Source organism: Anastrepha ludens, chromosome 2 (genome assembly GCF_028408465.1).
Source record: "Anastrepha ludens isolate Willacy chromosome 2, idAnaLude1.1, whole genome shotgun sequence".
Classification (NCBI taxonomy): domain Eukaryota; kingdom Metazoa; phylum Arthropoda; class Insecta; order Diptera; family Tephritidae; genus Anastrepha; species Anastrepha ludens.
In genome coordinates this window covers 16,668,083-16,681,267 of record NC_071498.1, presented here as the reverse complement: position 1 = coordinate 16,681,267, position 13,185 = coordinate 16,668,083, and the positions used below count along the sequence as shown (strand labels likewise).

General features: G+C 35.6%; 2 protein-coding genes across 4 annotated transcripts in view; one reads left to right on the top strand and one right to left on the bottom strand.

Moving 5' to 3' along the window:
• Positions 1 to 13,185, top strand: part of LOC128863613 (janus kinase and microtubule-interacting protein 2-like) — a 112,974-nt gene that overhangs the window by 91,813 nt on the left and 7,976 nt on the right. For 2 of the 3 annotated variants that reach the window (XM_054102863.1, XM_054102854.1), the window contains exon 4: positions 5,054 to 5,167. The exons of the other annotated variant lie outside the window; for it this stretch is intronic. In XM_054102863.1, coding sequence (XP_053958838.1) covers positions 5,054 to 5,167 — 114 coding nt within the window. The remainder of the gene's footprint in view (positions 1 to 5,053; positions 5,168 to 13,185) is intronic. 3 annotated transcript variants of the gene reach the window in all.
• Positions 145 to 1,919, bottom strand: LOC128856081 (uncharacterized). Its single transcript, XM_054091457.1, has 2 exons — positions 1,900 to 1,919; positions 145 to 1,786 (listed from the first exon to the last, which is right to left on the bottom strand). The coding sequence occupies exons 1-2, from the start codon at positions 1,902 to 1,904 to the stop codon at positions 145 to 147; spliced, it is 1,647 nt and encodes a 548-aa protein (XP_053947432.1). The 5' UTR covers positions 1,905 to 1,919.

Genomic DNA, 13,185 nt, shown 5'->3' with positions numbered 1-13,185 from the left:
TTCACTTTCACTAAGCGTAAAGTAAAGCGCAAAACGACCGAAATGTTATTTTTAAAATGTAAACTTTGCAGGCTTTTCATAGTTCTTATAGTTCGCATAGTCCTATTTACGCATCACGAAACAGTTAAGTGACTTTTCAACAATTCATGTCATTGCCTTAGCTTTTATAAAGTGCACACTGAAATCGCACTTTTTTTCTTCCAAAATCTGTGAACTTCGATGTTTAAAGAGCTCCCATACAAATATTACCAAAGCTATTGTCAATCCAACCAATAGCAGACCGAAAGCCGTTTGAAAATGCGCCAAATTAAGCACAACCGGATCGTCGGCGTTCATGGGATTGCGAACGGTCTTCTTCCCAGACTCTATGAAGGCTGCGTTCATGAGCCGCTCCCAATGGATGCTAAAGCCGAACTCGTGCGAGCTGCGTATCAGCGTGTTAATAAAGCCCAAATATGGCGACCCATAAGGCACGATGTAGACAGCATGAAATGGCACCAGGCAAGTGGACATCACATGGAAGAGCGGTCTGCCCCAGTATGAGTGAACACGCGCGTTCGCTTGGAACACCGCAAAATGACTTTTTAGGAGATACGCGTATGCCAGGTTATTTTCTTGGACTTTACCTACAAAGTATTCGTCGGGCACAACAACTACTTTGCGCTTGATAATGGCTTCGTAGGGATTACTAATGTTCAGTGAACGATTTATATGTTTGATATGCCTGGAAAAAATCAGCATGTCATAAGGTGACTCGGCCAAATCCTTTAGGGTGTTGATGTCCTCCAGATAAGTGCGAAAGACGAGACTACTTGTGAGATTCCCCTTGAAAGCATTACAAATCAACATGCCGTAGAAGAGCCAATAAAAAAGAAATATGCGCAGCGGGGTGCGCGTCGGAGTTCGCGTCAATGGCATTGTTAGTGTGGTGGCGTACAATTGAAGTAGATCGCATTCCGACTTATGCAGACGCAGATGCACTAAATTACAAAATAGGTAGGCCAGCGGTATCGACAGACATATGGACAACCAAACCGGCACTGTGAAGGAACGAAACAGATTCCAAAATGTTGTTGCGATCTTGGCCTTGGGCACTAACATGCACAGATCATCGCGGCCGTGCACGATCGTATATTCAACTTGTCGTAAAAAAGTCACCACCGCCAGGAAACGTGTATTTAATGCCACGTCGTCTATCTCCTGCGCAATTTCCTGGAAACAAATATCCGCTTTCAATGTAAAGTTACCAAAGCTACTGACACGATTTATGACACGCTTAGCATTGAACCGTTCCGCGATAAACGCGGACATGAGTCCATCACTACCGGTTATGCGTTGGTTGTCGTTGCCATTTTCGAAGATGGCACGCACTTCGTCGTAATACATACACACGCGCAACGTTTTGCCGCCCATATCCGGCAGCTTCTTCGGAAAGAGCTCGTCCCCGTGCGGTAGCGTGCGCTGGTCTAAATGAATTTTTATAAGCAAATCGTCGGCGAACGGGTTGTATCTATAGACGTGCAACTCGCTTTCGCGTTCAAACATTATTACAACGTTGAGATACCAAATCTGCCAGAAGATCGCAAAGGTGCGACGCAACCAAGCCTCGGTGATGGCATCCGAATTGTTGATAAGCACAATCACATGCGAGCGATACTTCGCTGCAGATCGCTTTTGTAGTATTGAGAGGTTGATTTGCTGGTTGGCGTCGTTGTAGATCATTACCAGATACATAAGTACGCCGTCGTTGTTGACGAGCTCCAATGGCTGGGTCTTAACGCGGTTTCTGTTCGAAAGAAAGGCCATAATTAGTAATGATTGGATGTTGGAGTACTGGTAGTTAATAAATAGTTTTGTACGAAAATATATTTTTTTCCTATGCTACTTGTTTCCACGCACCTCATCGTTACGTATGAAGTGCTGCAATCACTCAAGTGCCGCAATATTTCACCCGAATAACCGAAAGATGTTTCATTTTCGAAATAAACATAGACCAATTTCGTTTGGAAACTGCACAAAATGCTGCTGGCATTATCGATTAATGCCCTCTTTGTCGCAGAATTCGCAGAATCAGAACTTTCTAGCAACGGCTGAGCGGAGTTAAGGCTGCAAAATGTCGAAACGCTGAGGAGCGCGTACCAAAGCGACAGTGGCATTGTGCCTAGACGAGCAAAAACAAGCGGAGCAACTGTTGGCACTCCGTTGGTGGCCAATGGTTTTTATAGATGGATGGAACACAGCTGGCGTTAGGAAAATGCATTAATGGAATATTTTTTACAAATACACTCGCGCATATGTGGTAGCATGCATACGAGTTTGTGTGTGCGTGTTATGTATGGCTTTCAGGAGTTGATGAAAGCTAATGTCATGATTAATTTCATTAATGTAATCCATTTATTATGCATTCGACAGTTGATGTTGTTATTATTTATTTTTAGAGCCATTGGTGCAACAATTGCAGGCGTGTTATCGCGCTATCACAAAATAAACAGCAGGACAATTCGAAAATGGGGCGGGATGGCAAATAGTGTTGCTGGAGGCTAAATTCTGCTTATTTTATGAGCGAAAAAATATTGCGACAGGCAACGATACCGCACTTAGCATTAATTAAAGTCCATAATAACCAGCGTCAATATTTTAAATTGGGTTAGGGTTCTTTCTGGCTCGCAGGCAACTTATAAATAAAAAATATTAAATGAAAAAAGAAAAAAAAAAATGTTGGAAAATTTGCAGGCAGCGCATAAATAAAAAATGTTAAATGCAAAAAAAAAAATTTAAGAAAATTCGCAGGCAACGCGTAAATAAAAAATATTTAATGCAAAAAAAAGATATTAGACGGCTCAAAAAAACAACAAATTATTAAATATGAGGCAAAAAAAAAAAACGAAATAATAAAAAAAATTCAGGCAACTCACGAAAAAAAAAATTAATATATGGCAAAAAATTGTTTTTTATAAAATTTTTCTACATTTAATATTTGACAAAAAAAATTTATTTTTGTGATCTGAAGAAAATGTAAACAATTTTTTAATATCGCAGGCAACTCATAAATAAAAAATAATTTAATATCAGATACAAAAAACGTTCTATAGTCCAAAAAAATTTCATAAAAAAATAAAATTAAATAAAAAACTTTACATATAAAACAAATTTTTGTTTGACCTTTTTTAATTTTGCAGGCAACGCATAAAAAAAAATATTAAATGCAAAAAGAAAAAATTGGACATTTTTTTGAATTACAGAAAATGTATCAGGCGACTCAAAAAAAAAAAAAACAAATTATTAAATATAAGGCAAAAGACGAAAATTTATATTAAAAAATGCAGGTAATTCACAAATAAAAACAAAAAAACATTTCATATATGAAAAACAAAATGTTATGAAATTTTTTTGAATTAAAAAAATACATTTTTTTAAATCGCGGGCAACTCATAAATGAAAAAAAAAACATTTAATATAAGATACAAAAAAAAGCGTGTGGTCCAAAAACAAATTTATAAAAATTTAAATTAAATAAAAAATATTACATATAAAACAAATTGTTTTTAACCTTTTTTAAAATTGCAGGCAATGCGTAAATAAAAAATGTTAAGTGCAAAAACAAAAAAAAAAAAAATTTGGAAAATTTTTTTAATATCAAATATAAATAAAAAAACTAAAAATTATATTAAAACAAATGCAGGTAACTCGCAAATAAAAAAAAATTAATATTTGACAAAAAAAATGTAACGCATAAAAAAAATTAATATGAGATACAAAAAATAATTTTATAGTCCAAAAAATTTTCATAAAGCAATAAAATTAAATAAAAAACATTACATATGAAACAAATTTGGTTTAATCTTTTTTAATATCGTAGGCAACTCATAAATGAAAAAACATTTAATATGAGATATAAGCAAATTTTATAGTAAAAAAAAAAAATCATAAAAAAATAAATTTAAATAATTTAAATATAATAATTTAAGTTTTTGGTTAATATTTTTTAATATTGCAGGCAACGCATAAATAAAAGAAACATTACTTATGAGACAAAAACAAATTGTTATGGTCAAAAACAAAAAAAATTCATAAAAAATAAAATTAAATAAAAAACATTAGATATAAACAATTTTTTTTTTACCTTTTTCAATATCGCTGCCAATGCATAAATAAAAATCCATTACATATGAGTCAAAAAAAAGTTTTTGTTTTCCAAAAAGTTGTTTTTCAATTTTATGAAATTTTTTTTAAATTTTTTTTATCGCAGGCAACTCAAGTAAAAAAATTTGCTAATATTCCGCTGATTTTTCTGTGTTGTAAAGAATCCGAATTTGTATAAATATCATCTGGTGACTTTTGTGCCAACATTCGTTTTCATAAATAAATTATAAAATATAAGACAAAAGAAAATTGTATAAAACTTTTTTGAATTACAAAAAAAAAATGTAGTACATTTTTTAATACTGCAGGCAGCTCATAAATAAAAAAAAATTTAATACATATTAAGACAAAAACAAAAAAATTTGTTTATGAAATTTTTCTATATCGCAGGCAGCGATTAACAAAAAATATTTCATATAAGACAACAAAAAAATGTATGCCATTTTTTGCAATTAAAAAAAAAATTATTACATTTTTTAATGTCGCAGGCAAAAAAAATTATTTTGTTATGAAATTGTTCTTCAGGCAACGCATAAATAAAAACATAAAAATAAAAATAAAATATGAAATTTTCCGAAAAGCCAAAAAAAAAAAAACTTTATTACATCAGTCACATTTATTACAGCAAACTCATTAATAAAAAAATATGAAATAATAGTTGAAATAAAACTTTTTATGAAACTATTCTGCTATTTGTATCCGCACTAACATGCATGATCGCTAATATTCCGCTGATTTTTCTGTGTTTAAGAGAACCCGAATTTGTATAAATTTCATCTGGTGCCACTGTTGCCTTTTGTACCAACTAACTTTCGTTACCGGCTGTCTGTGTTGTTTTATCGTTCCGTTTCCCACACTTACCTTCACATAGGAAAATTATTGAAACTTTGAAAATCGCTGATAATTACAGATCAATGGCGATGCTGATAGACGTAAAGCAGCTGATATGCGCACATTGAGAGATACCTATGAAATCCGATTGACTCAATTAACTAAATCTGCCAAAACTGAAATTTCACGTCTGGTAAGTTGAAGCGGAAAGGGGGAGTTGCTGGTGATGAAGGTTTTGCATGAAAATTCATTCTAAATTTTAAATAATAGTTTATGTATCAAAGCATTATAATTCACAAATTTTTTAGTGCGGTGTGTCAAAAAAAAAAAAAACAAATACAATAAAAGGCTGGAATTTAGAACAATGCCGATCTTGGAATTTCTGGCAAACTATAATGTTTTTTTTAATGAAACTTGGTGGAGATGTTAGTGAGGTGTTAAGGAACACTCTTTATAACTTTAAATTAATCGGAGAATAATAATTTTTTAATTATTTACATTCAAAATGCCCTTGGGAAGATCAGTATAATTTGCCACATTACACTCTATATTTTTTAACATTTCACTATAAATCACCAAATATACACTCACACGCGTGTTTGTACCGATTTTTATGCTAATATTCTAATTATATCTATTAAAATTAAATGCAAATTCATTTGCCTATGCAATCACATTCCAATTTTAAGCGCGAACAAGAAGAAGATTGGAATTACAACAGTATGGTGTTGCCGGATGCCTGCAAATGAAAACAAAAATTAAGTACTTGAGTTTAGTGTTAATGATGGGAATGGGGGTTATTGTGCCTGCTTACTACATACACGCATATGACGTTTTAATTTTGGGTTCAATGGTTTTAACACGGAAAGGAGTTTTACGCAAAAATACGGTGGATTGCGTAGCCGGAGTTGGACTGATGAGGGTTATTTTTTTGAAGCGCGGCCGAAGGCCGCCCACGCGAAAAGGAGTTCTACGCAAAAATACTGTGGATTGCGTAGCCGGAGTTGGACTGATGAGGGTTATTTTTTTGAAGCGCGGCCGAAGGCCGCCCACGCGAAAAGGAGTTCTACGCAAAAATACTGTGGATTGCGTAGCCGGAGTTGGACTGATGAGGGTTATTTTTTTGAAGTGCGGCCGAAGGCCGCCCACGCGAAAAGGAGTTCTACGCAAAAATACTGTGGATTGCGTAGCCGGAGTTGGACTGATGAGGGTTATTTTTTTGAAGTGCGGCCGAAGGCCGCCCACGCGAAAAGGAGTTCTACGCAAAAATACTGTGGATTGCGTAGCCGGAGTTGGACTGATGAGGGTTATTTTTTTGAAGCGCGGCCGAAGGCCGCCTACGCGATTAAGAGTTCCACGCAAAAATACTGTGTTAATTAATTTAATTTAATTTTAATTACTTTATTATTTTTTGTGATACGCTTAATATCATTGTTTTTAAGTTTAAATGAGTTGTATGTTTTTATTTTCAAATTCATTTCTCAACTTTAAATTACAGCAAAAAATACTGCAGTTTTACAATGAACCTTCCACTGAACATCCCTGCGTGCGAACTTCGTTTTCATTTCAGGTGTATGGCAACACCAACTTTTCGCTAAATTATAGAACTTTAACATTAAATTACTTAAAAACTATAAGCCTCCGGCAGGTTCTGTTTTCAGTTTTAAGATGGGGATACACCCCTCTATCACCCCCTTTTTACCGTTTTTTCCAAAGCGATCGGCATTATACTAAATTCTAGCCCAATAAAATAAATGAAAAAATTGAATATGAAGAAGATAGGAATATATGAGCTTTCCTCATATTTTCCTTGCCTCGGTCTATGCATGTAATATATATATGAATATATTGCAGACTAGCTTTAACCCGCGGCCCCGCTCGCGTAGGAGTAGTTTTGAGGGATTTAGGATATGTATATAAAAGAATTACAAACAATAATTTCATAGAAAATAATTTTTTATTACAATAATAACCATAATATGACAATACCCGGCATCCGTTGCTATGCCTCGTTGAATAAAATCAAAACAACCAATCAGAAAAATATCAAGCAAAATTATTTTTATTAATTATCTATCTCAAACCGTTTTTGAACTTCGCATTTGGGTCTTAGTTGAACAGCTTATGCGGATTATGAAGTCTAGAGTGTGCTATAAATAGTGGGAAATAGGAAAAACTAAGATTTTTTAGATTAAATTTAAGCAAATATTCGGTTATCAGTGACGAATGAGACTGATGGCGCGGCCTGGGGGCTGTGGGAAGGGAGTTCCATCATAAAAACATGCCTATAACCTTCATTGAGTGAAACTATGAATGTATAAAAATGTTTACGTCATTTGGTGTTGTCGTTTCGTAGTGATGCGCGGACAACGTACCTTTATAGTATAGATTGCCAAATTAGTTAATAACCAAGAAGTACAAGCAAAAAACACAAAGAGATGCGATTTGTATTTCGAAAACTGCAGCAACGTTGACTGGAGGCTGTGGTTCAGAAGTATATATATACCTCTGCAACATTGGCCGACTCCTTTGTGATATATGACTTCAATTCAACTTTATAAATTTTATCTAAAATATGAAATATTTACTTGCATTCCCCATTGTTATTTAAATTGATCATTTTGATTTTGTTCACAAATTCCAATTCGCGTTTATTTTTACTTTGCGATCAGCTGTTTTTCTTACTTGCAAATTCGTACAAGTAAAAATGTATCCAGTAAAAACTTGCAGCTTCCCCTTTGAATGAAGTGACATTTTGCTCTCTCATCAAAACTTGATAATTTGTAACAACTGCTACGCATTATTTGCTTCATAGACAGACCTGTATGTTCCACAGAATTTCATTATGTATAAGTGTTAGTGAGTTTAAACAAACGTTGTAATAATAGAGCGAAAAACATGCAAAAATATAGAGTGGGCCATGTAAAATTTGCTTTTTGAATCGGCTATAAAAAAAAACTAATCAATATTTTTTAAAACTTTTCTTTCTATTTTGATGATTGAACATTGTCATTTCTGAATGAAAAAAAATATCGTTCAAATGACTGCCACGATTTCATGAATGGCAACTTCGTTTTCGTGTTTTAAAGCATCAATCGTCTCTGGATGGTTCGCATATTTGTCCTTAACGGCTCCCCACAAAAAATGGTCCAACGGGCTTAAACACAGCTCCGAGGCGGCCAATTGATATCGGAATTTCGGCTGATTATTCGGTTTTCAAAAACGGTAGCCAAAAGTTCGAGTGTAACTTTGGCAGTGTGACAAGTTGCACCATCCTGTTGAAACCAAATGTCGTCCATGTCATACTCTTCAATTTTTGGAAACAAAAACTCGTTGAGAATGTCACGGTAACGCTCGTCATTTACTCTAACCGCGGCTCCTCGCTCTTTTTCGAAAAAAAATGACCCGTTGATGCCGCCCGACCAAAAACCGCACCAAACAGTGACTTGTTGTGAATGCATTTGCTTCTCTACAGTAACGAGTAGATTTTCTGAGCCCCAAATCCGACAATTTTGCTTATTGATATGAAAATGAGCTTCATCAGAAAAGCAGAAGACTCACCACTTTGGAAATAGGTTTTCAATATTTCCTAATTTTGTTCAAGCGTATATCGTCCCATTTCGTAAATGTCAAACCTTTAAGTAAATTATGAATATATTTGACATGTCATTTGTGTTACCATTCTCAAAAAAATAGGTGGTTCAAAAAGCAAACGCTATATGGCCCTCAGTGTTCTTTGTCCATTAGCGTTAATTTAGGCAGAGAGGATCACGAACCCTCACTCAACTCATTGTTGTTTCCGCTATCACCTCCAAATCCAGTGTATGCCGTTTTTATGAGCGCATTATAAAGGGTTTTCTAATAACAGGTGTTATTTTGAGTAGCCCGCTATTTCGGTAGATGTTACTTTTGAATCTGTCATTTTTTGATATTTGACAAGTAGAAACTACGTCATTAGTAAAAATGGAACGATAAACGCTTAAACAACGTATTGAAATTATTAAAATCCATTATAAAAATGGCGAACATTTGGCAGAGACGGTTCGTAAAATTCGAACATTTTTGGGTCATCGTGAAGCACCTTGTCGGACCGCAATACAGAAATTGGTGAAAAAATTCGAGCTGTTGGGACAAGTTGGTGATGGGAAGAATAAAACACGTGCACGTCGCACAATAACAGCCGAAAATATTGCTGTTGTAGCCGATAGTGTTGAAGAAAACCCAGGTTTGTTTATTCCTCGTCGTTCTTTGGAATTAGGCATTCCACAAACGTCCGTAGTTTGACCGTATTTTGCATAAAGATTTAGGTCTTAAGGCTTATAAAGTCCAGTTAACACCAGAACGCAAGCCGGCCGATCATCAATAACGTCGTGTCTTTGCTGATTGGGTCGTTGAAATGCATGAAAATGATCCGGAATTCCATTGATATATCATCTTGAGTGATGAGGCCCATTTCGATCTCGGTGGCTACGTCAACAAGATATGGGGCTCAGAAAATCCAAAAGTTATTGTTGAAAAGCCTCTCTATCTTCAACGTGTGACTGTTTGGTGCGGTTTATGGTCCGGCGGAGTTATTGGACCTTACTTTTTCGAAAATGAAACTGATACAAGAGTTACGGTGAAAGGAGAGATGATTAACGATTTTCATGGCCGGAATTGGATGCTATTGATCTGGACAACGTTTATTTTCAACAAGACGGCGCTACGTGCCACACAAGCAACGAAACCGTTGATATTTTATCAAAATAACACCTCTTATTGGAGAACCCTCTAGTAAACGCTGTTCTTATTAGACTTAGACTAGCCCACATAGGGAGTTTGAGGCTTAATCCATCAGCTATGTTGAGTAAAAACCACGAAGAGCTCAAATAAACTCTGCGTTAAATGAGAACACATCAACATTCTAACCAAGTTTTACTATTTTTCTTAGAATATTCATCAGTTTTATGTAAAAGTTTAGCTAATTGTCTAACAAAAACCAGATATATCCAATTTGAAAATTCCACAATCTTTTTAACCTAATTTCATGGGTTTTAATTATAATTTCTTGAAAGATTTTTTATATGCAGTTTCATAGCTTATTAAATTTAGTATAACAAAGTGCCAGCTTAAAGTTGCTGAAAAGTTCAGTTGATTATTTATAATAATTTTTTTCATTAGTATTTTCTCCATATTTAAAATGCATGAAATTTTTTTTTTATGAAGGAAATGCGCAACACCATTAGAGGAAACACCATTGTAAAAACTTAATGGGAGTTTTTAGCAGCTTCAGACTTGCGCTTTATTATACTAAAATTTAATAATAAGCAAATTGAAAAGCAAACTCCAATTTTGAGTTTTCCGGATAAGTTATGACTTTGCCTACTGTGATTTCAATGCCTCGATGCATTGCCATGCCAATTACCATTCAGATTGTAAGAAGAGATATGCAAATTTGTCTCTTTGATTGTATTGTTTGGGATTGAGTTTGAAACTAGGAAGTTACGTTCATATCAACAAAGTAGCTAAAATATTTAGTAGTATGTTGATAAGCGGAAAATTTCAATGCGGTGAATTAAACATTGCTTTTATTTCTTCCACATTTTAAATCGACTACACGAGCAGGCTGTGCCGCTGCAGTGAAGTGTTGATCGAACTTGTGGCATTTTAAATTTCAAATAAGTTATGCTTGAAGAGATATAAAGTACATATTTCCAGAGCTACTGCGTATATATTCTAAAAACCAGAGATGGACCAGGAATCGTCGCAAGCAAATAGTCCTTCAAACTTTGTAAAAGTACTTTAGTTTTCATACGATTTTTTATCTGCCGATTATCCAATGAATTTGATCTGAAAGCCATCACTTTCGATTGTACATAAGTCGCGCTCCTCTGCCACCGGATTAGTAAATACAAAATTTGGAACACAAGTGAGATAGTTTTAAGTAATCGAAAGAGAGTAAAACTTCCAATTTTAAGCTTCAAACTTAGTTGGATGACCCGAGGTATTTTTTTAAATTTACTCAGTCAATTGTTACTGAAGCTTTGAGGTATGCATCACTAAGGTGAATACGTCAAGCTGACATTTTCATAGTAAAGTTTGACATTTTCAATGAAAATCGTTGTTATGAGTTCGTTTGTTCATTGTTATTATTAGGTGCCCAACTAAGTTCTCGCTGCTTTTTTGATGAAAATACAACTTTATTCTGAAAAAATGGTTACAAGTGAATCATTGAAAGTATTGCCCATCGCTGGCTACTACTTTTTCCCAACTTTCTGGCGGATTTCGTATACCGTCACTGTAAAACTGTTCATCTTTTGAGGCTATTCACGCATTAAGCCATTTTTTGATGTCTTCATATGAATGGAACTGCTGGTTAGCTAGGCCATGTACCATCGATCAGAACAGGCGGGTGGGGGAGGATTTCCCATTTCAGTGTCTCCAGGTAGGTTTGGCAACGTGAGGCCGAGCTTTGTCATGCTGTAGAATCACTTTTTCATTTGCGGCCGCTTCTCGCGCAGTGCTCGCCTCAATCACATCAATTGAAGTCGATACCGATCCCCAGTGATGGTTTCGCTTGGTTTTAACAGTTCATAATAAAAAACACCAACTTGGTTCCACCAAATACATAGCATAACCTTCGTGAATATTCACCTGGCGTGAATATTCGGCCGAGGCGACGACGTAGAAGCATGACCGGGTAGTCCCCATGACTTCTTTTTCTTTGGATTGCTGTAATGAATCCATTTTGCATCACCCGTCACGATGCGATGAAGAAACCCCTTCGCTGTTGTTCACAGGCGAAAAAACGACGTTCAACATTTCTTGGTTTTAACTCACAAGGAACCCAAGTCCCCTGTTTCTGAATCATTGAAGTGGAATGAGTTATGGCACCATAAACCCGAAACTAAACAACTATCGACCCCTACGCGTCTTAAAAGGCGGGCTATATGCGTCAATACATCTCCATACCCCGTGGCTCTCAGTTTTTCCGATATAATTGGATATGTTGGCACCGTATCAGTAGAGCACCAAAAAATAATCAATTCTGTATGGTACCCCAGCAGGTATTCAGTAAAAAAAGGTAAACTAATGGCAGCAGAAAAATCATTTTCCGCTACAACAATGCAAGCTATCGCACACCGACTCAATAAGTGAATTTTTGGAGCATGCAACGGCGAAATAATAGACATCCGCCGAACAGTCTTTACTAGATACCCAATGATTTCTTTGATTTGATCAAAAATAGAAACAAAATCAGGATTTTTCGATACCTAAAGACGCGGTTGGTCCGCTCAAACCGCATTCTTTTAGAGTTAACTCAGTGGGAGTGGGAAATTTTTTTTGAAAATTGCTTAAAAGTGTAGGGATCTGCATGAAAAATATTTTTATAAGTAATAATGCAATTTTCTGTTCTCAGAGCTTAAGCAGCAACTCTCGTATAAATAAAACTTTCAACGTCATTTGCGTGCAGAATTTGGCGAGGACTGTTTCAGTTGCAAGGTCTTACTTAATGGCATGTAATTATTGGTAATTTGATTGCGTGTGGGACATATACAGTGAATGCCAATATTGCACATGCACTATATTCAAGTTAATCTGCCTACTTTTCTGGCTTCTTTTTGTATTCCTGTAAAGCTCAAAAACAGCTTTCCACTTTTTCAGAAGGTTCCGCTATGGTCCGAAGGTTTTTTAGTGGTTCGCGGTAACTACTGTAGAACTTACTGTGCGTTTGAGCCACTGTGTGTATGATTTTTAAACATAAGTAAATAAATAAAAATAAATATTTATTAGAACTTCTATGAACATCTCGAAGACCTTGCCTACGCTGATGATATATGCCTTCTCTTCGTCAAACACACCGATATGCAGAACAAAATGGATGATCTATCCTCAACCTCATTGAATTTGTTTTCCTTGTTCACTCCTCTCGCATAGAGCATAGGGCTTCGACAAGACTCTTCCATCGTACACGGTTCTGTGCTGTTATTTCTGCACCGTCCCATGAAATGTCGGCATCTGCTAGTTCCCGCAACATCGATCGTCTCCATCGATCTTCTCCAAGTGCTTTTTTGACGACCGCGACCTCATTATGCAGGGCTAAAAATAAATCACGAGAAAACGAAAGCCATGAAAATTCGATCCACCAGCAGTCGCCCGTTCCTCTTAAATAGTAATCAAATTGAGAAGGTTGACACCTTTACCCACTTGGGTAGTATAATTGCCGCTGAA